At 39.2% G+C, this 26,783-nt stretch overlaps 1 protein-coding gene across 5 annotated transcripts in view; it reads right to left on the reverse strand.

Annotated features, from left to right (window-relative positions):
* Positions 1-26,783, reverse strand: part of LOC140467299 (chemokine-like protein TAFA-5) — a 343,804-nt gene that overhangs the window by 24,423 nt on the left and 292,598 nt on the right. For 2 of the 5 annotated variants that reach the window (XR_011955393.1, XR_011955392.1), the window contains exons 4-5: positions 13,931-14,012; positions 927-1,035 (exon numbers count right to left, since the gene is read on the reverse strand). The exons of 1 other annotated variant lie outside the window; for it this stretch is intronic. Coding sequence is in view for 1 of the 4 variants with exons in the window: in XM_072563566.1 (XP_072419667.1) it covers positions 13,938-14,012 (75 nt within the window). In the remaining 3 variants the exon portion in view is untranslated. The remainder of the gene's footprint in view (positions 1-926; positions 1,036-13,930; positions 14,013-26,783) is intronic. 2 more of the 5 variants (XR_011955394.1, XM_072563566.1) reach the window with 2 other exon arrangements.

The raw sequence follows: 26,783 nt of genomic DNA on the forward strand, positions 1-26,783 counted from the left end.
ATCATAGCAATGGGAGAGGTTGGGAAGGAGAGTCCTTCACGGTAACCTCAGTTGGTGCAGGAAATCAATTCTTGGTGTTGACATTACTCTGTGTCGCAAATCAGCCATCCAGCCAACTCAGCAAACTGACCTCTGGTTGATATACCAGTGAGGACAACAACAAGGCCTCTGTTATTAAGTCTCTTGCCATTCACTGCTGAGAATCTTGTCTAAACCTCTCGGACTTTGTTGAAATATTCAACAATTTGGCCTTAACATCAGAAAGAGCCTCAATTGGGATCACAGCCAATTTTACCCAATTTCCCACCATTGGCCACATCATCAGAACCTAGGAAAATTCCACCCATACAGATTGAAATGTTAAGTTTGAAAACATGACTGTCAAATGTTAATCGTGATCTGGAAGTGCCGCTGTTGGAATGGGGCAGACGAAGGCAGAAGTCATATGACACTAGGTTTTTGTCCAAAAGATTTATTTGAAATCACAAGCTTTTGGAGCATGGCTCCTTCATCAGTGAAATCACCTGATGAAGGAAGGGTCTATGTTCCAAAAATTGGTGATTGCAAATAAACCTATTGGACCATAACCTGGTGTCGTGTGACTTCTGACTTCGTCAAATGATAAGAACAAGTTCTGGATTATTAAAAAGAACAAAGAATGTTCTAAGGAGACAATCATTCATACATGCAATTAAAACAGAATTAACATCTAAAACACATCTCTTGCTCTATGTGAAGAAGCTTTTAGTATTATGGATGAATTTTCCATTTCCATCCAAAACAGTTTATAAGAAATACAGTAATGAAGCTTTACACAAAATTTATCATCCCTGTGGTATCTTGTCTCACACAGGAAACTGAAGTTTTAAGCATCATTAATTGAGCTGTATGACAATCCATTAGGCTATGGGAAATCTGTAACTTGCCTGTTGGTACCCCAAGTTTTCCTGTACTCCCAGCAACCACCAGGGTCAAATTCGTGAGACATCTATTCTTGCTACTGTTGCCTCCAGCTTCACCCTGTTGTTATGCCACCTAATGTAGAAAGAAATAATGACATTTTGGTCATTAGGCCTGCTTTAGCCATAATTTGAGGAAATAACCTTGCTCACTTTTCTATATTTTTTTTCTCTCAACCTCTATCTCTCAAAGAAAGGAGAACTCACATTCAAAATATTTGGTGGACCTTCCAGTTTTAGTTGGGGCTGAGGTGGATCAGTCATGTGCCTACCCACCAAGCTTGGTGTTTCTTTCCCATTGACCCACCATGACCAGCTTTACACCTCCTGCTTAAACTGAAAGTCACATCCATCATTTTTGGCTTCACACTGTGCATCCTACCACAAACCCAGACATAAATATAAAATATACATATATTCCAGAGGCTACTGTTATATGCTTAAACAATACATATATGCTTCCCTTCAAGAAGCACGGTTGTCCTTAAGATGATTACTTAAAATCTTGTAAGTACCAATCTCCCAATTAACATTTTGCAGATTAGTGCTTAATAATTGAATTGGGCTACATAAATTCATGAAGATCTATGCTGAGATAAATTCTGTCCATAGTTTCAGATTACAATGTGAAGGAAATCAAATGGGATAATTAATCTGCTGGCTTTTTAAACATTAAAATGCAGAAAAGTAATATTGATAAAATGCCTTATAAACAAAATATCTAATGCATCACATTGACTGAATATATAATTTTGTATCATTCCCCATAAAGATTTATCATGAACATAGTTCACAGAATTAATTCTTTCAGCTATCAATGCATCTAATATATTGCATTCATTAATAATAACATTTTATTTAGCCTGTTTTTACTGTATATGAAAGGATGAGATGTTATATAATGAAATGTCTGTCTGAAACGCAAATTCTCTATTCCCAACAGATTCTCTGCAATTGTAATTTGTCTCCATGTCAATCTTGTTCCACACATATTTTAGCCAGTATCTCACAAATGCTATTATAAAACACAGTGAGTAGAAACACATGGTCTTAGTTGCTAAAGAAAAGAAATGATTAAGGCATGCCCCACAAAGCATTACAGACTGATCTGAATGCTGAGTGTGAGCCAAACAGTGCAAATGCTGCTAACTCTGTAATGTCATAAGCTCCTCTTTTCAACAGCTTCCACAAATGAATGCCATGATAACTACTGTGACAGAAATTTTGGAAAATAATACAGGGAACATATCAATTCAGTATGGTTCCTCTGGAAATTTTTTATATGACAGGCGTATTAATGGGGTGTTGCTATTTTGTATATCTTGTTCTATGGGCACTGAGGTAGGGAATTATTCATTGTTATATTTGGCCATGGTAGACATTTGAGGCTTAATGCTTTATAGGTGATCTAAGTTCATTTAGAATCATAGAATTCCTACAGTGTGGAAAGAGACTACTTGACCCAACCATTCTGCACCAACTCTCTGAAGAGTAACCCACGCTATACCTGTAAGCCCATTTTTGCCATGGATAACACATCCCTGGACACAATGGGGCAACTTAGCATGGACAATCCAACCAACCTGCTCATCTTTGGACTGTGGGAGGAAACTGAAGCACCCGGAGGAAAACTATGCATTCACGGGGAGAATGTGCAAACTCCACACAGAAGTCACCCAAGGCTGAAATCGGACCCAAATCCCTGACACTATGAGATAACAGTACTAAGCACTGAATCTCCTGTTTAGGTCTTGTTATGATTGGATACATTACACATCAACAAATTACATGATTTAAAAAATATATCAAATTTAGCAAAGTAAAACATAATGCAACAGACCTCCATTTTTGAAATGATTTGCAGTAACATACATGCTGACTGATATGTTATATGTTTAAGTTTAATTTAATGCACAGTAATCAAATTAGCATGTGAAGGGAATCAACGGTTACAGAGAATATTAAGACTTTCCAAGCCACTGAGACCTATCCTGGATTCTAGGCAGCAAAAAAATCCATCTTACATGACCAATGCTTTGTTGTTATTGCATAAAGTATAACATTTGTAGGAATATCTATCTTTACAATCAAATGGTCGTTCCAGTCTCCATGGAAATAAAGATATGAGCTCTCACCTTTTCAATCTATAAAGAAATTTTGATAGACTTCAACTCTCTTAATTGCTCCAGAGCGCAAACTATAAATACTATACATTCATTCATGCTGTAAGCTGTTTTTCTGCATACAGGCATTGTTTCAGAGCTGTTGCTGCATGATAATGATAATGTAACTGATAATGTAAATAGGTGGGTTTTTGTCATAGTACAGTAGAGTACATGCTGAAAATGGATTTCAGATATACTGAATTGAAAAACTAACCTTAAGTACTTCCTCAGTGCACTCACAGATAAACAAGTTTTGTGCAAGCGATTTTGCGATGGACAATTCTTTAATATGTAATACTCTTGTTCTACTTATGTGTCTGTTCAGGTAGCAGTCTGAAGCACAGTTACAGTAATTATGGTAATTCATTTGTCTGTCCCCTAGAATTGTGTCAATTGTTCTATATTCTGTAATGAGCATTGTTTTTCTCTTTTAAAATTTAAAGGTATATCACAATGATTAGTATGGCTTGCATCTTATGACAAAAGAAGAAAAAAATGAATAACTTGCATTTGTATTGCCTTGCAGCAAAATACTTCACACAAAAATGGGATATGTTGGTGTTGAGGGTGTAATTTTAACATTAATGCACTGAAGGCTGGGCGGCTCAGTAATACAGAACAAACTTGCACACTGGGTCCTTCGTCAGCCCGATTCTTCACAGGTTCTACTGATGCAGAAGCAAGTGGGACTTTGAAGCTAGCAAGTTCAGGCAGGCTTAACCATCAAACCTAGAAGAAGGAGGAGAGGCAGGAAATGGGGAGTAATAATCCATGGACCCAAGGGAGATCAATCTCTAACCTTGGAGGGGAATTCCAATCCTGACAGAATCCAATCCCTGATGTTGGGTTAGGTCTTGTTATGATTGGATACATTACGCATCAACAAATTACATGATTTTAAAAAAATATCAAATTTAGCAAAAGTTGGACCTTTGATGTCAGATCCTGAAGTAGGGGTGGGGTTCTGGTCAATAGCCCTCAGAGGATAGAGGTTTCAACAGCCAATGCCATGGTTGGGGTCAGATCCAGGGATGGTAAAGTCTGTTTTTGAGGGAGTCTGTGGAATATGTTGGGAAGGAATAGTTTTGATGAGGAGGAGTTTATAATATCAGGAGGAAGCAGGAAGGAGTGTTGTGAAGACACTTGCGTTCTATCCAAGGAGATTCTTACTTCACTGTAGCTGCCAGTATTCTCAAGACAAAGCAATCCAAACCAGAGGCTGTGATGAAAGGTCACAGACTTCTAGCATTAATTCTATTTCCTTCCGCAGATGCTGCTTGACCTTCTGAGTGTTTCCAACATTTTCTGACTTTAAATCTTTCAGCCTTATTAACATACATTAAATGCCAACCGGTCTCCTGAGAACATGCTGCATACCCACCTGAATAAGATCTGCAAGTTGGCAAATTGTATCCACTTCCTGACACTTCTTTAAAAATCTATTTAACCCTCCATCTACACAGAATCCTACCCACTCCCCAATCAGTTTGTTTAAATAGTAACATTTAATAAATGTTAATAATGCAACTGTGTGGTGCACAGTAAGGTTCTGCAATTAAAATGAATCCCAATTAATCATCTTTTTGATGTTGTTTAAGAAAGAGAGGTATTGGCTAGGATACCAGTGAGCATTGTCCATTAATTCACTCTAGATTAGAGTGGTGCTGGAAAAGCACAGCAGGTCAGGCAGCATCTGGGGAATAGGAAAATTGATGTTTTGGACAAAAGCCCTTCATCAGGATTGAACAGGAATTTGAACATTAATTCACTCTAGTTCATTCTACATCATAAATCAGTTCAGTTTGTTCCTGATTTGGAATTCACTTTAATTTTGTGCCATACTCACAATAACCTCAACAGTAAATTCTCAATATAACTTCCTCAATGGCATAAACCATCTATGGTCCTTCTGTGTTTTCACATCTTTTTAAATTAAGTACTTAATTCTGATGGATCTTGTGACAACTTCTCTGTGCAGTTTCCTCATCGGTTTGTATGAGGTACTGATACAATTCAAGGTCGCAGTGCCATTAAAAACATTTGAATGAGAGAACATTGACCATTCAATTAGATTAGTAATGAATCTAACTGACGTCCTATTGCTTCCCAGTGTGGAGGTCTCCTCCCTGAAATGTTACATCTTGAAAAGTTGCATGGTGGTGCCAACCCTTCAGGAAAATGGCATACCATGCTCTGAAGTAATTTTTTTCACGGTATAAAAGGGTTAACTCTGATTATGTGATATGCAATATAGATCATAGCATGAAGCGATGCCATGTCACATGGTCTTGTCTCTTACAGCCATGTGGCAAGGTGGCACTCCAGTAAAAATGTTTCTAAAGTAAAGTTAATGTTTTCCTTAACACGGCAGTCTCTGTAAATGTTGTTTAGGAGCACAATGAGACAAAGAGCAAGCATGCCTCCCAACTTGTCTCCACCTCAATGTCAAAACTCAGTTCAATATAACACCGAAGCCACAAGAACTAACAAGTAATATTGAAAGGGATAGTAAGAGCTTCTTTAAATATTCTAAATGTGGTCTATCTGGACTTTCAAAAGGCCTTTGATAAGGTGCCACACGGGAGACTGCTGAGCAAGGTGAGGGCCCATGGTGTTCGAGGTGAGCTGCTGGGATGGATTGAGGATTGGCTATCTAACAGAAGGCAGAGAGTTGGGATAAAAGGTTCTTTTTCAGAATGGCAGCCGGTGACGAGCGGTGTCCCGCAGGGTTCGGTGCTGGGGCCACAGCTGTTCGCATTATATATTAATGATTTGGATGAGGGAACCGGGGGCATTCTAGCGAAGTTTGCCGATGATACAAAGTTAGGTAGACAGGCAGGTAGTACTGAGGAAGTGGGGAGGCTACAGAAGGATCTAGACAGGTTGGGAGAGTGGTCCAGGAAATGGCTGATGGAATTTAACGTGAGCAAGTGCGAGGTCTTGCACTTTGGCAAAAAGAATATAGGAATGGACTACTTTCTAAATGGTGAGAAACTTAATAAAGCCAAAGCACAAAGGGATCTGGGAGTGCTAGTCGAGGATTCTCTAAAGGTAAACATGCAGGTTGAGTCTGTGATTAAGAAATGCAATGTTGTCTCTTATCTCAAGAGGGTTGGAATATAAAAGCAGAGATGTACTACTAAGACTCTATAAAGCTCTGGTTAGGCCCCATTTGGAGTACTGTGTCCAGTTTTGGTCCCTACACCTCAGGAAGGACATACTGGCACTGGAACGTGTCCAGCGGAGATTCACACGGATGATCCCTGGAATGACAGGTCTAGCATATGAGGAACGGCTGAGGATACTGGGGTTGTATTCGTTGGAGTTTAGAAGATTAAGGGGAGATCTAATAGAGACGTACAAAATAATACATGGCTTTGAAAAGGTGGATGCTAGAAAATTGTTTCTGTTAGGCGAGGAGACTAGGACCCGTGGACACAGCCTTAGAATTAGAGGGGGTCATTTCAGAACGGAAATGCGGAGACATTTCTTCAGCCAGAGAGTGGTGGGCCTGTGGAATTCATTGCCACGGAGTGCAGTGGAAGCCGGGACGCTAAATGTCTTCAAGGCCGAGATTGATAGGTTCTTGTTGTCTAGAGGAATTAAGGGCTACGGGGAGAACGCTGGCAAGTGGAGCTGAAATGCGCATCAGCCATGATTGAATGGCGGAGTGGACTCGATGGGCCGAATGGCCTTACTTCCACTCCTATGTCTTATGGTCTTATGGTCTAAACTGATATTCTCTCCTTTACTTATGTCACATCCTCAGTTACATGACTTACATGAATTGCTTTAAACCACATCTTCCCCAAGGTTCGTTCTATTTGGTTTACATTATTGAATTGTTTACTTTTATTTATTTGTACAGTCTTTATGATCCCTAATATCACTATTACCATCATTATCACTAATATCATTGTTATCGTCACCTCCCCAAACCTTCCTCTGACTCCTGAAAGTCCCAAAATCTCTCAAGTTGAGATGATCTAAATCTTTGACTGGACATTCCAAACTGGTTTGCTGGAGTTCAATGCTAGGTTGATGGTGGTGTACAATGTCTGGAATTGTTGTGCCACACTTGCTTTTATTGGAGCTTGCCTCCAGTTGCTAGTAATTTGTTGGCTATTGATGTAAACTAAGAAGCTACACCTTCTACTAGAGTAAGATCTGTTTCTGCCCAGTCTACTGCTGCTCTCAAGTGCCATTATTTGCAACTTGCCTGGAACATAGACTGTACCATAATTGTCACTCATCAGCCTAAACCTGAAGGTCTTTACACAGAAAGGCATTTATGACATTTCTTTCAATCCCAATAATGTTTCCAAAGGCTTATAGTTCATCTTGACCTGGAATTTCAGTCCCATGAGGTACTCTGCGAACTTTTCACACTCCCAAATAACTGTAAACCCTTCCTTCTCAGTTGTTGAATATCTTTTCAGGCTCTATCAAAGCTCTCAATGTAAAATAAAACCAGATTATTGTATTCTATCCATTTGTAATTGAATAAGGATTGCTCCAGCTATCATGGCAAAGAAAACTAGATTGTAATGTGCTGAAACTAGTACTAGAATGGAACTTCTTTTTAATCTTTTGAAAAGCCTATATCTGTCCTGACTCCAATACTGTTACTTTTACAAAAGGATTCTGAAAAATTGAGTAAAATTGGTTATGTTAAGGTGATATCCCGCTTGATTGACTACGCTTAAGGAATGCTGCACATCATTTACGCATGGGGCCAGGAATTAACTAGTTACGGATGTCTATCTTGGATTTGCTATGATGCCTTGTTCTTGGCTAGTGTGTCATAGAAATGTCAGTGTTGTTCTGGAGAAATGAGATTTCTCATTTAGTGTTAGTTCTATGTTCTATTGAGCCCTCAACACGTCAAACCTGCTGGTCATTTTGTTTGGGTTTTTGTAATTCTGCAAGTGGTTTCCTGTTTTTCTTTTAGGGCGCTCAACATTGACCCTTTCGAAAATACCTGGTGCTGAAGAGCTCCCAAATGATAGATACTTGAAACAATTCCAACTGAATTGTATAATCAATGGAGTCAACGTATTTGACCGTTGGTCTGAGGATGTCAGAAACCACTGTTGTCATTCAGGTTTGTGATAAATTACTTGTTGTCAATTTTCCCAAACTATCATCTACTAATCAAAAAGGATTGATTTCTCTCCTAACACCTTTGCTTAACTGAGTGAGATCCACATATAATCTTATTTCTCCATTTGCCTTGCTAAAACATCAATATCCATGCACACTGTTGTGTCAGCACTGTTACTGGTGATATGACCAATCATGATGTCTAACTATAATTTTTACTTTTATAATCAAAGGATAAGGACTTTCCTTTGTAGTCTAAAGGAAGATGGTTTTAGCATCTTCATATACAGTATTGCATAACTCTTGCTCTAATTTACCTAAGTATTTCAACAGCTTTGGAAACTACAGCAAAATTTCTCTCCTGTCTCCATTCAGAAGGTAGCCATGATGATGAAGTGCTGGTGTTGGACTGGGGTGGACAAAGTTAACAATCACACAACACCAGGTTATAGTACAACAGGTTTATTTGAAAGTACAAGCTGCTCCTTCATCAGGTAGCTTAGTGGGGCAGGATCATAGGATACACTATCTTTTACTATAAAATCTGTGTCTAATGATCCTGTCCCACTAGCTACCTGATGAAGGAATAGAACTCTGAATGCTAGTGCTTCCAAATAAACCTGTTGGACTATAAACTGGTGTTTTTGATTTTTAACTTCATTCTGAAGCACTGTATTCACACTCTCTAACAGAACTACACAAATGAATGCACTTCTGCTCAACAATGAGGTATTTTTATTCCTCAGTATAGATAATGTTTCCCCAAACATTTCATTCTCTGCAATAAGCTTTGTGATGATTTAGCAATTCACAAAGATCTATGTCTCCTGGGCTTCGGAGTTTATGTTTACTGGTCTGACTCTCGTAGACTTCAATAATGGCAAGTTGTCTTGTGCTGACATTCTGTTTCTAAGTGTAAAGTTGACAATCCAGAACTTGTGACAACTCCTTTAGAAAATTCCTATGAATGTTGTCTTCACCTTTTGTTCAGTATCTTTAAATTTTTGAACTATTTTCCTTGTAACATGATTTCCATTTCACTGGAAATGTACCTTTTCCAGGACATTCTCTTTGCTTTTGTGGTTGTTGAGTTGACTTTAACTTATGACATTTTCTGAAGTATCCCAACCAGCCATAGTTCAAAAATACTCAGCTCCCACTGTTGTACACTCATTGCCTTCTGTTTGGAACCACACCTTATCCATTCTAATTTGGGTGATGACATTGACTTCCACTCTTTTGGTATTTTGATGGACTTTCATGAAGGTGACAATGTCACCTTGGCTCCTACCCATCTGAATGTATCGGACGAATCTCCAGTGTTCCCTTGTAGTACTTATCAACTTTGGGCCCTGATTTTAGCCTGCCTTGCCTGTACCAATGTTAACCCTTCCTAGTATTGAAGAAAGGCTGATGACTTCTCATCCCTCACAACAACCACTATATGGTCTCTGATAAATTCATCCTTAAAAATTCCATACTGTGAGAAACGAACCCACTTAATCAATAAGTTTCAGTCTGAGTCAAAGAGTTTCGAAGCAGTACATTTATTCGAACATCTTTAAAGATGGGTGGCTCTACAAGGAGAGACACACCTGACAGTAAAATACAAAGTTTTTTAATACTTTTCTGAGGCGTCTCTCGACACCCCTACACTAAGCAATAAACCTATCATAAGTGTCTATTTCATTCTATCCCCTTATTTGGTTATTATTTGCGCCCGTTATTCCTTTATTTGTACATTCAATGCACCCAAGCCTAAGCCGATCATACTTATTAATTACCTCACTTGTTTTTCTTCAAATCTGCTTTATTTGGCTGTCCTTGTTTGTTACAGCCTTCCTGTTATTTTGTCCAGTTCCTCTTTTCTTTTCTAACTTTCTGACTTCTGAGATCATCCTTTACTATTTTGATAGCCCAAAAAGCAGACCTACAAACTATGAGCTTTTTGTGAAATGTCCCTCCTGCTTCTTTTGTGGTCAGCTATAACACTCAAAGTTATTTCTTAGCTTAAAACTATTTCTTTAAAAGACACTCTATATTCGTTAAAATCAACATACAGCTGACAACCTGAAATTTTTCTCTCTTACATACCTACCACATCCTGCTAGACAATACAAATCCAATACACAGGCTTCTTCTGATTCTCCAAAATGCTGAGGTCACTTATTAAATCTTGCTTGTTCTATCAGTATGTTGGGAGGCTGAAATACTTGTTAAATGACTTAATAGTGCAGCATACTCCATATACTTTGTTCTAAAGTCTGGCCAAAACAGCATAAGAAAATGTGCCAAGTTGATTATTCTGCTCCATTATGTATAAGCCTGAAGCTTTTTTAAACCACTGATACTCCGCCAATTTCATCCCTTGAACTCTGTTTTAACTTTCATTCTCCACTCTGGAGGTTTTCTCTCGAGCTGACATCATATTTTATCTTGTGCTTTAAGCCAATATTGCTTTCTGCATATTGTGAAGCCAGTTTAGAATATCTCGGCCTGCAGGTATCTGTGCATACAATGTTCCTGAGGTCAATTATTCCTTATCAATAAATAAAGGTCGTCAACTCCTCATGTGCTGCCATGCAGTTTTATTTCGATGCAGGATGTATCAGGATCTCAATTGCTTCTCTCTAGTGTATTGTCTAAGACCCTTTTCCTTTACATCCTCATTAATTTCTCTTTCACCGATGTTAGAGTTATGTCATATTACATCATCAGGATTTACGTGAACTTTATTAAACTACAGGCCCTGCCAGTAATCATGGAGTAATTAAAACTAAAATGAGCAAGAGGCCAGAGTTTGAGGAGCACTGATATGCCAGTAGTCTTGGATTGGAGGATATTATGAGGATCGAGAGGGAGTAGAATATGGAATGATGTGAAAACAAGGAAAATGTTACCATTAAGACTTTGCTCAATTGTAAGCCGATATAATCAGCAAGCACGAGGATAATAATTGGTGAAGTGGACTTGGTGAGAATTAGAATTCAAACAGAATAGTTTTATTTCCTTTGTTTGATGAATATACAGGTGATTAGAAAGCTGCATTAATTTTCCATTTGCATTTTACAGATTGAAAACATTGACTGATTTCAATTTTAGCAATATTTCTTTGTTTAAAGATGAGACAGTACTTGATCAGGAAGAACAAACTAGCTCAAGTTTGAGATCAGTTTATATTTACGGAGGTGGAAAGTAGGAGGTAGCCTGCAGTGTATTTGAATAGTCAGGTCTGGTGGTAACAAAAACATGAGTGAGGGCTTCCTCAGGAGGTGAACTGAGGCAAGGAGGAAGCTGGCTAATCTTACAGACATACAAACAGAAAGTCTTAGCAATGCTCTAACTATGTAATTAGAAGATTGTCATCAGTCTGATTCACCCTCAGTCGCTGGAAAATGGAATGGAGCCATTGGTACAGAAATGTTTGAAACAGAGATTGAAGACATCTGCTTCACTCCACCCAATATTCAATTGTAGAAACAATTCTGCTCATCCAACAATAAATTTATACTTAAATTGTTAAATTTGGGTATTGAGTAGATACAACTGTATAATATTTTATCAGTCTATGATCTGCTATAATGATCTGAATATAATTAGTTGTTTATTACATCTCATTTTCTGTTTGTGATTTTGTCTTGAGGAAAATGTTTCCTATCTTAAAATATAATATCGGATGATGGGACTACTGCAGCTATTTTCATGTGGATTAAATTTCAATGTATTACCATGAATTGGAAAATCATTTGATTGCATTAAGGTGACACCATAATGTGCATCCCAAAGCAGAAAATCTGTGGCAGATACCTGGCCAACAGGGGTTTCGCGCCCACAGATCTAAAGAATTGTGCAACTGCTGATCGATTGTAGAGAGCTTTCAAATGTAACAACCAGCAAAGATGTGAAAATTGACAGGATTCAGAAGAGTGTGCACATCATGCTGGTTCTGTCTGACAGTTGACAATAGACTGTTGAAGCGATTAAATTATTCCCATTGCAAACTATTGCTAAAGGTGGAAATCTGAAATACAAACAGTAATGGTTGGAAATATTCAGCAGGTCAGGCAGCATCAGTGAAGAGAGAGAAAAAAGTCAGCATTTCAGCTCTGTGACCTTGCATCAAAGCACAATAAATTTATCCATTTGAATCAGCAAGGACCAAACAAAAAGCATTCTACCAGACAGTTCAGCAATATATACATCCTGGTCAAGTACGTGGCCCATTATAAACAATCATGTTAAAACTAAAATCAGCCAATGTTGTTAAAATGAAAACAAGTAAATGGAGAACAAGTCATCTTCTAATCAGCTGTGTGCCCATCACGCAAAAGAGAAAAAACAAAATGGAGTCATCTAACAGTAATTAGGGATTAAAACATGTGTCCACAATAAGAGCCATGGGGGATGAAAATAATTGCAACAAATGTTTCAAATGCAAATACTTCGATTAAATGGGTAAAAGAATAGGAAAATTGCAGTCTCCTGAGACAGTGACTGTGGGATTGTTGCACTGTTTGCTGTTATGTAATTTATGGACGCCCACATGTTACTGCGACAAGCCAGCTGAGGTACATTCACTATCTACTACCTCCTGATGGTTCAAATTATCAAGAAACAATTATGATTTGTAACAACTTTATTTTAACATTTCAACTAGCCGTGGCTTTTTCAGAAAAAAATATTTTTGGTTTCAAAGGTTGAATCAAGACATTACACGATACCCAAGTGACACTGATTTGTTTACTTGAATGTTTTGCTTATTTGCACCTTTCCAGAATCCTTAAGCAGTTTGTGTTCAGCTCAGGGAAAGGACATAGAGGGATCTTTTAATATGATCCTACATTAGCTGTAATGGCCGAGCAAGACTATCAATCCATAGCAGATTGTGAACTTGTTAATTACCCTGAGGAGATATTCAGGTAAATATGAAGATTTGTTTTGTACAAAGTTGAATCATAGAATATGCATAATGCTGAAAAGGTGCACCAAAAAGCATCAAGAAACAATATTTGCTTGAATAAAGGCATGTGTCCACAGACTCTCCGGGAAGTAAGTATCCCATCTGCTTAGGTTGCCTGTGAACAAGGTATAAATCTACCCCTGTTAAAACTGTAGCTTTCTCAGGTTTAGTCTTTTCTTGCATTACATGCATAATGGATACATTGGCCACAAGTTACCACAACTGCAATCCAATTTACAGAAATTACTTGCATGTTCAGATTTCCATTCAAACATATTTGACTAATGCATAAAATAAAATTTGCTATCAAGCAGCACACTTGGAGCATTTAAGAAAGTTACTTTGTTTTTGCAAAAATATTCTTTGATACTCTTCACGGTATTAACCTGCTGCATTTTTATTGAAACAGCTGAAACAGTATACAACAAAAATAAGGTATCTTTCATCAGAATGTCAAATCAACCATCTATGAACAACCCAGTTTTAAAGAATGGCAAATGATTTCAAAAGCTGTACCGGACTATTAACTATTTACATTGATATTCAATATCTCTGTAAATTTAAAATTACATTTGAATGCTTTTAAAATACAGCTATCAGTCTCCCAACCCTTAAAAAAAGCTTAATTTTAAGAGCTTCTTTATTGATCCAAAAATGAGTAAAATTAGGAAAACTTGTATTTGTGATTATTTTGATGTTATTATTTGGCCAGTTTTGTGGATGAGGCCAGTTTCTAGACTTGCCTGACACTCAGGATTCTGGGAGCATTATGACTTCACACGTGCTACCCCTCGTTTGCAGCCATATATCGTCTCCTTGGATAGGCTAAACACCAGAAAGAAAAATAAGGTTCAATAAGGGAACTCAAACAGAAATTCTCTCTGATTTTCTTTGTCAATCTAAACGAACTCAGGAGATCTCATTAATAATGCATATGTTAAGTAATAAATATTACTTTGAGGTTAAATTATTTACCTCATCAAAGAACCCAACCCACTTCCTCTTGAAACTAATGCCATAAATGTGTAATTATGTGTGTGTGTTTTGTATATAAAGCTAATCAGGCTTTAAAGTAGGTACAAGGGGCTGAATCTTACTTTTTTTTTGGATAAGTGATTTGCATTGAGTTTTTGAAGGGATTTCCATTGCAAGGTCTCATGAACTTTTCTCTCCTTATCTTATCAGGACCACCTCCTTGAATATCTTCCTCACCAGTATTGTGTCCTTCACATCCAGTTCTGGCACCATCTTATCATGTGCCATTCGCAGGCCAACTACCCACTCAACAGATATTCGCTGAAAGACTGACAGTCCATGTTCCTGTGCCATGACTGAATGGCCATTGTGCACTTGGACAATGTCCATCCATCTGGTCTGGAAGACTTGTCCACTTTCAGACCTTTCAGCTTCCCCTACATCTTCTCCTGAGTGATGGCCACTATGCTCACCTCTGCCCCCGATTGTCTTGAAGTTCTCATAAGTAAAAACAATGACTGCAGATGCTGGAAACCAGATTTTGGATTAGTGGTGCTGGAAGAGCACAGCAGTTCAGGCAGCATCCGAGGAGCAGCAAAATCGACATTCTTGAAGTTCTCATATGCTACTGGTGTCTGCATCAGTTTTCATGGTGGGAAAGTACCTTCACCATTTCTTTGTTCTCCATTACTACTTCTCTTGTCTCATTCTTCAGGAGTCTAATATTCACTCTTGCTTCTCTCTTACCTTTCAGATATTAACAAAATCTTTTTCAATATTCTTTTATATTACTAGCTCGCTTACCCTGATATTTCATCTTTTCCTCCCTTATTGTTTATTTAGTTGTCCTCTGCTGGTTTATAAAATGTTTCCCAATCATTTGGCTGTCCACCAATCTTCCCATGTTTATGTTTATCTTTTGCTTTTCAGCTGTTCCTGACTCCCCTCATCAGCCATGGTTGTCTCGTCCTCACCTTTACTTCTTTCTTCTCCCTTGGGAAGGCAAGCAACTGGAGAAATTTAAACATGAGCTTTTATTTACAGACACAGGAGAACAGAAATAAAACCAACAGAAGCTGACATTTACACCATTAATGCAAACCTGATTTTGGCACCATGGCCATGATAGCCTGCTGCATTAAGCCCTCCTCTATTAGAAGTGGGTGTCAATGGGTTCCTGTCTGGCTTGAATAATCTAATGTATCTATCATGAACAAGGACAGCTTCTTCCTCCCACTGTCCTCATTCCCCTCCTCCAAACACTTTTACCTTCCCCCTGCCAGTTCCTCAGCAACCAGAATGTTACAACTTTGCTTGCTACAATTGTGCACAGCAAAGCATGCCAGGATGATGCAGCACACTCAGTAAGTCCTATACTGGAAGGTTCCCCCAATCCCCACCACAACTAGCCCTCAGACCTGTTGAAGCAGCAGAACTGCATCTTCAGCAAATATGGTCTGCCCCATATGGTACTGGTTGAGGCATGAGTAGCATTGTATCTGCACATTGTATCAGTCAGTGGGTTGTGCAATGACTTCATGACCCATAGTTACAGTGGGTATCCCTTGTCTCCCAAGAACTACCTGAACCCTCAAACACACCAGGTACACTAGTGTGTTCCAAGGTCTAGAGGTCATGGGAGCTGCCAGGGGAATGGGCTCTTACCTCCCGGAAGTGATAATAGTGATCATATATTGCTTGAATATTAATCACATGGAACCTTTTCCTTTTGAAGAATTGTGCAATGTTGTGATACAGCCGTCTCATCTGTGTGCAGTCAATGGCACCATGCAGCTGAGGGAAGCCAACAATGTTACCAAAGCCCACTGCCTGGGCTGCAGCACTAACTTCGTCTTGGGGGTAACAAAGTGAACCACGAGACTTCACACAAATGGCATCGGATACTGTCCTGGTGAATGTGTGGGTGCAAAACCATAAGATCCCACTGAGGTCTCCCACTGGTCTCTGGAAAGAGTCAGTCTATACAGAGGTTCATGTGGCTGTCACCTTCACAACCACCAGGAAAGGATAGTCTTAGACTCCTACAGCCCTCAGACTCTGCTGTAACAATAGCACAGTTCCGTCACAGTGTCTCAGAATATAAGGAGCCTGTGTCGACACTACACCTAGCTCATCTCCAGGAAACAAAGCCAGTATCAATAAAAATCTGGTCTTTCTGCTGACCCCTTGCATTCTGAGCAGCCTGATGGGAGTGACTTCTCCCTGACCACTACCTTGTCCTCCATGTTGGTATATCACTGGCGCTGGGCTTGCCGTCAGCTCTAGTCCTCCTGCATCTGTCTTTGCCTTGTTAGGAAGTCAGCCACAACAACCAACATTCCACCAATAGCAGGGCCAGTGGAAATGGCCTATGTTGGCAACGTAAGGAGCGAAAGGGCAGGCTTCCTGATAGCATACCCTGCAGATCAGAGCTGCACACACTCCTTCACGCAGTCAGATATGCTGCTGCACCCTGCAAACAAGCACCATATCTCCATCGTGCATCCTCAGTATTTGCAACAATTTGGTGAAGTTGCCATGCTGGCTGTGTGACCAACACATTCTATCAAAAAGGCAGCAATTGCAACTCTCTGAAATCCTTCCTATTCCAGGAAGACAACAAACACTAATCTTGTCACTGCATTCAATACAAGCCATCATTAAACTAACATGACAGATGCTGAAGTTGATGGTGTGCACCTCCCACAGCCCCTTTGGTCAGCATTGGCCTTTTGTAATATCATTGCTGCTAACTTCAGCATCATTAAGATGATGTTGTTCAATTTATGAACACTGATGTTGCAAATCACCATTGACCAACACTTGACGCCATAGCTGGGAGTTGTAAATGGCTGCTTTGCGTATTTGTTCCTTCACTGTCCTATTGTCTAGCAAACATGGATCCTGCTCTTTCACTCATCAATTGACACTGACTCTGTTCACCCTTGGTATTGTCCCAGTCATTTTCTAGTAGCATTTCACATCTGTGGAATGGAAGTGGCCACAGGGAATATAGCTCATAAACACCTTCAGTCCAGGCCATCCAAGGGTCCAAAACACCTCCTTGGTCCCCTTTTGCCTCGCATTACCCTGATAGTTCACTTCCATCCATGTGGACCATACACTATATTAAACTTCATCTCTGACTCTTAGTCCCATGAACCCCAGACTACATCTCAATGAAGTCCTAATCTATGCTGCCGCTTTATGGCGTTGGAGGATTGGTGGGGGGGGGGGGGGGGGGGGGGTGTCACTGCAACTAACCCTTAATCCCTTAATCCATAGCCAACCATGCCCTATGATGTGATTTGATTCTACAATGTTGTTCCACATATTCCTTGAGTCTCCTTCATACTTGTCCTTGTCCCTGCCTCATGTCTCTACTTCCACCCTCCAGTTTTGACTTGCCCATCACTTTTGGCAATGATGCCCTCCCCCTCACCACTCCAGGCACTCTCCAGAATGATCGAAGACCCAATCCTTAGGATTATATTCATAGAAGCATCGAATCCCTACAGTGTGGAAACAGGCCATCTGACCCAAAAAGTCTACACCAACCCTCCCAAGAGTATCCCATCCAAACCTATTACTTTACATTTCCCTGACTAATGCACCTAACCTGCACATTTTTGGACTGTGGGAGGAAACCTACAGAGACATGGGGAGAATGTGCAAACTCCACACAGACAGTCGCCCGAGGCAGGAATTGAACCCAGGTTCATGGTACTGTGAGGCAGCAGTGCTAACCACTGAGACACCGTGCCGCCCATACCCCAGACCTCTGATTGGCTGCAACAAACATGACCAAACCCCTGACCACGACCTTTGTAGATCCCCAACTGATGATAGCTGATTCCCCAGCTGCCAACTAGGTTCGATCTTTCGATACTTCTCATCTGATTCTGCCCCAAATCATGAGACAGCTATGCCACTCAGAGCCCAATAAAATGCCACCCAAGTAATCTCATAAAATGGCTTCAAGAACACATGCAACCTCTATTGTGGATCCAACTACAGCCAAAACCAGATAGAGTAAGTTATCAGAGTTGTGCCTATCGCAAAAGGTCAATAAAGAATGCAACGATTCCAGGAGTGTCGATTTAGTCTCCAAAGGTGTGAAGACTCAAAGGTTTCTGAAGAAGTAAACAGGAGATGTGAGGTACATCACCAGAATTATTGAGCCTGCTTTGTGGAACAAATGTCTCATCACAATTTATATTTGCAGCTATTTTGCCTGATTGCAATAAAACTGGCTGGAAACAGCCATTTTTAGCATAACTATCTGAACACCATCAGAGACATCTTGAAGTAGTCACTCTCTCAGTGGGGAGATGAAGGGAGACACCAAGGATAACATGGACTGAAACAGGCTACCAAGGTCCACAACCTGCAGAACCATAACATTCAATTAATGGAGTCTCCAGTCACTCCAAGACCTGTTCTGGTCAGTCCATCTATGGGTACAGCCTCCAAATACTTGACTACTGAAGCTAAGATGGCTCTTGAATGTGACTTCAACTTTTCAACTTCTCATTTGAGAAGAAAGCCAGGCAATAATATTAGAGACTTTTCTCTTTCATTCCTACTTTTTTTTTTACTTCTTACTTACTTTAAATCTGTACTTTAACAAATAATTTTATCACTCTCAGCAATAGTTGCGTAATAAATTAACCTTTGGCTCTTGTTTGAAGCATAAAGTTGTGCTGCTAGTTATTTTTAAATTGAAATAGTTGGGCACCAAAAAGGTCTATATACATGCTGATATAAATTATTGTACATGGACTACACTGAGAAAATACTGGTCTGTGACCATGACGGTGTGCAAGTAGTCCCTGCTCATTGCACAAACTGAGTACACATTTCAGAGGCTCACGATTCCCTGTCAAATGAAGTTCTTCACATCTAGCCTATACCTTCTTTTCAGTAGTTTAAATGCATGTTCCCAGCGCTTCCCAATTCACAATCTGAAATAACCTGTCAACAGACACGCAACACAGAACTGATTTTAATTACCATGCCTGCTCTCCTCTAAATCTACACAGCTCAAAATTGATTAGAACCAACTTTCAGAACACCTGAGTAACTAAGGTTATTTAAACATAAGAATAATTCTTATAGCTCTCCTTTGAACAACTTCCAAGCATGCAGTATCATGTGATGGGATCAAAACTGGGCACAGCACTTCCGATGCTGCCAAGCCAGTGACCTGTGAATAGGATGGTTTCCTTTGACATCCACTGAGTGATTCTATCAATACACCCATGTTTGCTCTGACTGCTCTGCATTACTCATAAACCTTCAGTGATGTGTGCACAATAACACCTAGCAAATGGATTGTGAAATGTGGCAAAAATCTTGGAAAGCTGCACAAGAAAAGACATTGGCAAGCAGTAGCAGCCTGCTTTTTGATGTGTGATTAGGCTGGATTTCTTGCTATTTAACTTGGCAACTTGTTTGACATTGTGACAATTTTTAAAAATGTTATGGGAATGGCATTTTTTGCCCAGTTCAGGCCAGCCATGAGCATCTCCAAGGGCAGTTCAGTGTCATCCATCTTTGTTAGATGGAATGGCCTCAGTCTGTTAGATCAATCAGCTTGAGCTGCTCAACATTTGACCTCTTTCATCAGCAAGACTCAGCTGGTAAAAGTTTCATGAAATTACTTAGAACATAGAATATGAAATGAAAGCTTTGTCCCAGTCAGGCAATTTAACTATTTATCTTTCAAGTGAACAGAGTTCCTGATCTCATGCTTCTGACCTTTTTTTTTATCAGACACTTATTTGCTCTGTTGAGACCCTAACAGGTAAAATAGGTAAAATAAAACAAAGAACTGCAAATGCTGGAGACCTGAATCAAATTAAACTGCTGGAGAAACTCAGCAGGTCAGGCAACATTTGTGGAGCCATAACAGAGCTAACATTTTGAGTCCAGTGACCCTTAGATAGAGGTCCAAACGTACTGTATAATTTTTTTTCATTTGGTGCTGCAGGCAGCGGAATTGTCTTCTCTACTTCCAAAATTAATCTACAAGGATGACAGTGAAATCCTGATTCCTAGAGAAACCATATTGTAGTTCAAATTTTGGCCAGTGTTGTGTGATCCACTTTTTTCACCACCCTGAAAACTGAGTAAACCTTCAGGGTCGTTATGTTTCTCTATCTTGTTGAATACCTACTTAAGTCATTTTTAAGCATAGTCAAGCCAACCATGATTTCAATCTTGGATGTAATGTTAGTGTTTGCCATCAAGCTAAGATACTTACAATTGCCCAGTCTCTATCTCAATTCTTCCATTTTTGACTTTAACTTTGCTACTTGCAGTCATAATAGTGGGATTTGGCTCATTTATGTACAGTCCAAAAACAAGTCATTCTCTGTTTTGAGGAGACCTCCCATAGTCCTTAGCTTTACTTGTGTTCTGACTGGGAGTCCAGTGCCTTTTGCATGTTTCAAATGTTGCAACCACTTATGTTGTAGCCATATCTAATTGGTAACCATTCCTATGCCAACCTCATTATCTTCTCTCCCCACCATTAAATAGTACAGGTGACAGCAGACACCCCTGTCTGACTTCCATTGCAACATGAAATTGCCTACACATTATGCAAGATCAGACCCCCAAATTGGATTACAATCTGGCTTAAGAACCAATTGTTCAATTGATAACATTTTAATTCCCAGTTACTTAAAAAAATAAAGCCAGAAGATTTCATAATTTTAAGCAAAAGAAAATGTACTGTACAATTAAAGAATCAACAATATCCACCTCAGTCTGACATTCAGAATTAAAAGGAAAACCGTGGTCAAACAAACCACTGGACATTAAGTGACAGATACAACCAAGGCAGAACCACAAACTTCTCAGCAACCCATCCAGATATTAGTGAGTCCCAAAAGTTCACTAAAACTCTACATCCCTCAAAAGCGATTTATTCTCTTTCAAAATTATAGCCTTTGATTTCCCTCTAAAGTCATCACAATTAAGGTGACCTTAATAACTGCTTAGCTCCAGGTTGCTAAGTGTCTTCAGAGATTGTGCTACACTGAATTTACAATGATGTTCTGCAGCATTTAATCACTGGCACAACTACAGTTCTTCAGCTGCACTCAGGCATTGCTTTGCCCCGACTGCCAGAATTACCAACAGACAATAAATATTTCTTGGCCCAAATGACATCTTTCTGGTAGACAGCATCCTTTGGTCTCAACTGAACTGATATGAGAATAGAGACAATCACCTTCACTCACAGTCTCAGCTCTGAACAGTCTTTTCAGAGCCCTGGCTGAATGAAACTACTAAACAGCTCCCAAGGTTGCAGTGAGCTCCCAGCTCCTCAAAGCTAATAACTGCACTTAGCTGTATACAGATGACCAGCTTCTTCCACAGCGCTCCTGATGAACTGAATGTTCACTAATGGCTGTTCACTGACTCTTGAACTGATCTGTGTAACCTATTAACACTCTCCCAGAGGATTTCCCCTTCTTTCCTAGGCAGGATCAAAGGTATCAATTCTTCAGGATCAAAAGAGTTTCTAATCAGAGAGAGAGAAAGACACCCAAATACACACTTTAGAAACAAATAGCCAACAGTTTTGTTCTGGCACTAATAGAACAAGAGATTGAGGCTGAAAAACAAAGTAAAATCAGACAATGGGATAATAATGCAATGTAGACTGAAGGAGGCCTGGAAGAAAGTGAGAAAAGAAGCAAGACAAATAACAATGGGTGAATCAAGATTATGGTAAACGGGTGCAGAGCACCTGGGTAAAACATTCCCAGAGGTCGAAATACTATGTAATTTCCATTCCATAAAAATGTACATTAATGGATGAAAAGATTATTTCAAATTTCTTTAAAAGTAAAGGGCATTTTTTTGTCACTGAACTGTTCACATTTCTATTCTGTTGCACACTTGATAAATGTCTCCAGGTCCAACTTGAAGATCAAAGAGGCAAGGAAAAAGAAAATAGTGTGCACCAAGAGTAGTGCAACAGCTTCTACACAGGAACATGGGAACTGGAGGGGGCCTTTCAGTCCATTCAGCTGCCTAGCCATTCTAGATCATGACTGATCGTCTTCTCAATGCCACTTTCACACACTATTTCCATTTTCCTTAATGTCATTAGTGTCAGCAACTTATCGATTTCTGTCTTAAACCTGCAACAATGACCTTCCACTGCCAACTGGGGTGGAGAATTCCAAAAATTCGCCACCTCTGAGTGAAGAATTCCTCCTCATCTCAGCCTTAAATGGCCTTACCCTCATCCTGAAATTGTGGTTTCTGGTTCTAGAGTCACCAGCAATGGGCAATAACCCAATCTATATTCACCCTGTCATGCTCAATAAGAATTTTGTAAGTTTCAATGAGATCAACTCTCTTCCTTTGAAACTGTAAAGAATACAGTTTCTTAGTTCTCATTCTGTAAGACAACTGTTATCTCAGAGATTAATGTACTGACTTTCCTCTACATTAAGTATTCCTTTCCTTAAGTAAGGAGATAAACACAATACAGAACATTCCAAGACTCCATAAGCTACAAAAAGATATCTCCACTTCTGTACTCAGATCCCCTTCAAACAGACCATTTGCCTTTTACGGTACTCACTGCATCTTCATGCTACACCCAGTGAAAAGCAGAATGTAAACTTTATCATCACTTTAAAACAGTAACTTAGTGTGGTGAAGGCTATCATTTGTGTGTAATAAGTAACAGAAGCAGCACATGAAATGAGAACAAGATGCACAAAGATTCAGAATGGCGCCACCCTGGGAGTGGATATTTTATGTTGTTGAATCTTTTCTCTGACCATTTTGTCAATATTTCTGTAAAGTTATTTAAAGAACAGGGTCTCATATCAATACAAATGTTAACATACTTTAAGATTCTGTTGTTGTTCTCCACTATGGACATATGTTGATGTATGTTGGCTGTTTAGGTTCTTTAAAACTGCAACTGAATTATTTAACTAAACAAAAAGATCAATAGTTTTGGCAAAAACATTACTATACTACTGTCCATAATAGTAAACTACATGAATTAATTCATTGATGGTTCTCATATTTTCACAGTACTGTAATGCTTTAACGTATACATAGATATATTATAAACTTTATCGTTATTACCCTGATCCCTGATGTCTGTGCATTTATGAATTTTCTACTGAACTTCCAGAATGATTGTGTGTCACGTTTTCTTCAACCTATTTCAAAAAGTTAAAAGTTGAGGCTCCACAGAGGAACAACAGAACAGGAGTAGGCCATTTCACTCCATGGCCAGAGGTAAATGCAAATTCAAAGTGTAAAGATAATTAGTGCTGAATTCAACAGAAAATGTTAGTGGCTTTCAGTCACCTTCCTGTGCAACAGTTTATCTATATTTTGAGTTACTTGGTAAGATCTGTGCTCATCTTGAGTTGCAATAATTGATCAGATGAACATGTTGTTATCATGAAGGCAACTAACACTGTCCAAATTTACATTCAAGGATTATTTGCACACTATAGAATTTGGAGGTTCTACACAAGTAAAACTCTCCTCTTCATTCAAGTTATTTTTGCTCCTGGGACTCTCAGGACTGCAACAAACGCTCACTTTCTGTGTACAACTGCATTAGCGAAAATTATCACAAAATAATAGCATGTGAATGTGGGAAAAGAAAGCAACTTTTACCAAGAAAACCCCAAAGTCATCTGAAGTTTGCAATCAATTCACGTCTCATTCCAACTGTCAGCATACATTTTAGCAGAAGGAACAATAGGTGAAGCTCCCAATTGTATAATTCATCTGGATGCAGTTATATTTTCCTATATGCTGGGAAATGAAGTAATAAAGATAAAATTTTCACTCAAAACTTTATGCTGGCCAGAACAGAATAAGTCTTTTTGATTGATTTACAGAATGTGGGCATTGCTGGCTGTGCCAGCATTTATTGCGCATCACTAACTGTGTCTGGGAAGGCAGTGGTGAATTGTCTTCTTGAACCTGCAGCTCATTTGCTATAGGTAATCCCACAATGCCATGAGGGAGGGAGTTTCAGAATTCTGACCCCAAATTATCTACATTACAGCAATTTGGTACTTCTATCAAACATATAAGGTTCTGATTTTTCAACCAAATCTTTAGTTGACACCATGCCTTATTATCCTAATCTCTTCGAATCATACAGCTGTACAGCATGGAAACAGACCCTTCAGTCCAAATCGCCCATGGCGACCATATACCCTAACCTAATCTCGTCCCATTTGCCAGCACTTGGCCCATATCCCTCCAAACCATTCCTATTCACATATCCATCCAGATTCCTTTTAAAATGTTTAATTGTACCAGCCTCCACCACTTTCTGTGACAGTTCATTCCATACATGCACCACCCTCTGTGAAAAAATTGTCCCTTAGGTATGTTTTAAATCTTTCCCCTCTCACCTTAAATCTATGCCCTCTAGCTTTGGACTCCACTACTCTGGGGAAAAGGCCTTAGCTATTCATCTACCCATGCCCCTCACGATTTTATAAACTTCTATAAAGGACACTCCTCAGCTTCCAATGCTCCAGAAAAAGTAGCCCCAGCCTATTCAACAAGTTCTTATATTTTAAACCCTTCAACACTGGAAACTTCCTTGTAAATCTTCTCTGAACCCTTTCAAGTTTCACAGCATCTTTCCTATAGCAAGGAAATCAGAATTGAACTAAGTATTCCAAAAGTGGCCTAAACAAAGTCCTTTCCAGCCGCAACATGACCTCGCAACTCCTATACTCAATGCACTGATGAATAAAAGCAAGCTTACCCTTTTCATCACTCCTGTCTACCTGCTTATTCATAATTCTGCCTCAGTTGCAATTTTACGGATTTCTCTAGCCCAGTTTTGCTTTGACCATCCATGAGATTCAGAGTAATAATATGACAAAGAATCTCTTTTAGCACCTTATTTCTTTGCCAGGTTGTCTGATGTATTCTTATCCATGACCTAGGGAGCTATTTTCTTTCAGTTCCCTAATATTACCTTCAATGCATACAATTGGTCTTTTGTTTAAAATGAAAATAGTCATAAATATGTTAAGTATTAATAAGTTATCTGCCTTTAATCCTATCAATTCACCTGATACCATTTCCCTTCTAACACTAATTTCCTCAACATTTGTGGTCTATTATCTGTATCCAAAGTATCCACAGAACCAAAGCACTTATTCCTACGGGACCTGCATTTGTCTTAACCAATCTTTTTCCCTTCACATACCTATAGAAACTTTTAAGTTCCCCTAAAAGCTTACTCTCATTCTCTAAATGTCCTTTCTTAATAAATCCCTTGTTCTATGCTAAATTCTAAACTGCTCCCAGTGGCCAATTTGTATGTCTGTTCCTTGGATTTAATAACATTTCTAATTTATTTTGTAAGAAATAATTTGGCCACTTTTCCTGTCTCTTTTTGTACCAGACAGGAATTATTGCAGGTCATCAATGCACCCTTGGAATGTTTGCCATTGCCTTCACGCCATCACCCTGTTTAGTAACACCCCCAATCTATTATAACTAATTTGTGCCTTACACAGTCATAATAGTCTCAAAATGAACTATGTCACTCTCCATTCTGATGAGGAATTCTATCATATTATGGTCGTTAATCCCCAGGGAGAGTCACAAAACTAGGCTCTCTCATTGCTTTCTCAAGTCTAGGATGGCTTGTTTTCCAGTTTGTTCATCAACATGTTGGTCCAGAAATCCATTCCATATACTGCACACTTCAGGAATTCCTCCTCAATGGTATTATTACTAATTTAACTTGCCCAATCGAGAGACAAATTAAAGTCAACCATAATTACATATGTTCCTTTATCAATGCATCTTTAACTTACTGTTTAATGCCATTTCCAACATCACCACTACAGTTTGGAGCTCTGTATACAACCCCCACTAATGTTTTTTGCCCCTTGGCAAATCTCAGCTCTACCCGTGCAGATTCGATATTACCAGAGGTAAAATCCTTCCTCACCATTGCATTAATACTCTCTTTAATCAGTAAAGAATCCACTGCTTTTACCTTTTTATCCATTGTTTCCAAATACAGAATACCCCTGGATGTTCAGTTCCCATCCTTAGTCATCCTGTAGCCATGTCTCATAATCCTAATTATATCTGACCTGCATTCATCAATTTGTATGATTGATTCATCCACTTTATTGTAAATGCTCTGCACATTAAGGTGCACAACCTATGGCTTGCCTTTTTAGCCTGACTCCTCCTGTTTCCATTATTTTTCACTGCAGCCTGTTTGATCTTCGCCCTTGATTTCTTTGCCTGTTACTTATTCGTTTTCTGTCTTTTCTTCTTTCCCTCAATTCCCCTATGTCTGACTCCTTGCATTGGTTCCTAGGCCCCGGCCATTTTAGTTTAAAGCCTTCCTATCCACTCTAGAAAATATTCCACCTAGGACATCAGTCCTGTTTCTGCCCAGGTGTAAACTGTCCAGTTTGTATTGGTCCCTCCTGCCGAAGAATTGGTCACAATGCTCCAGGAATCTGAAACCCTCTCCTCACACCACCTCTTCAGTCATGTATTTATCTGATATATCCTGCTACTTCTTGGCTGACTAGCACATGGTGCTGGTAGTAATCCTGATATCAC

This window comes from Chiloscyllium punctatum, chromosome 45 (assembly GCF_047496795.1).
Source record: "Chiloscyllium punctatum isolate Juve2018m chromosome 45, sChiPun1.3, whole genome shotgun sequence".
NCBI classification, from domain to species: Eukaryota; Metazoa; Chordata; class Chondrichthyes; order Orectolobiformes; family Hemiscylliidae; genus Chiloscyllium; species Chiloscyllium punctatum.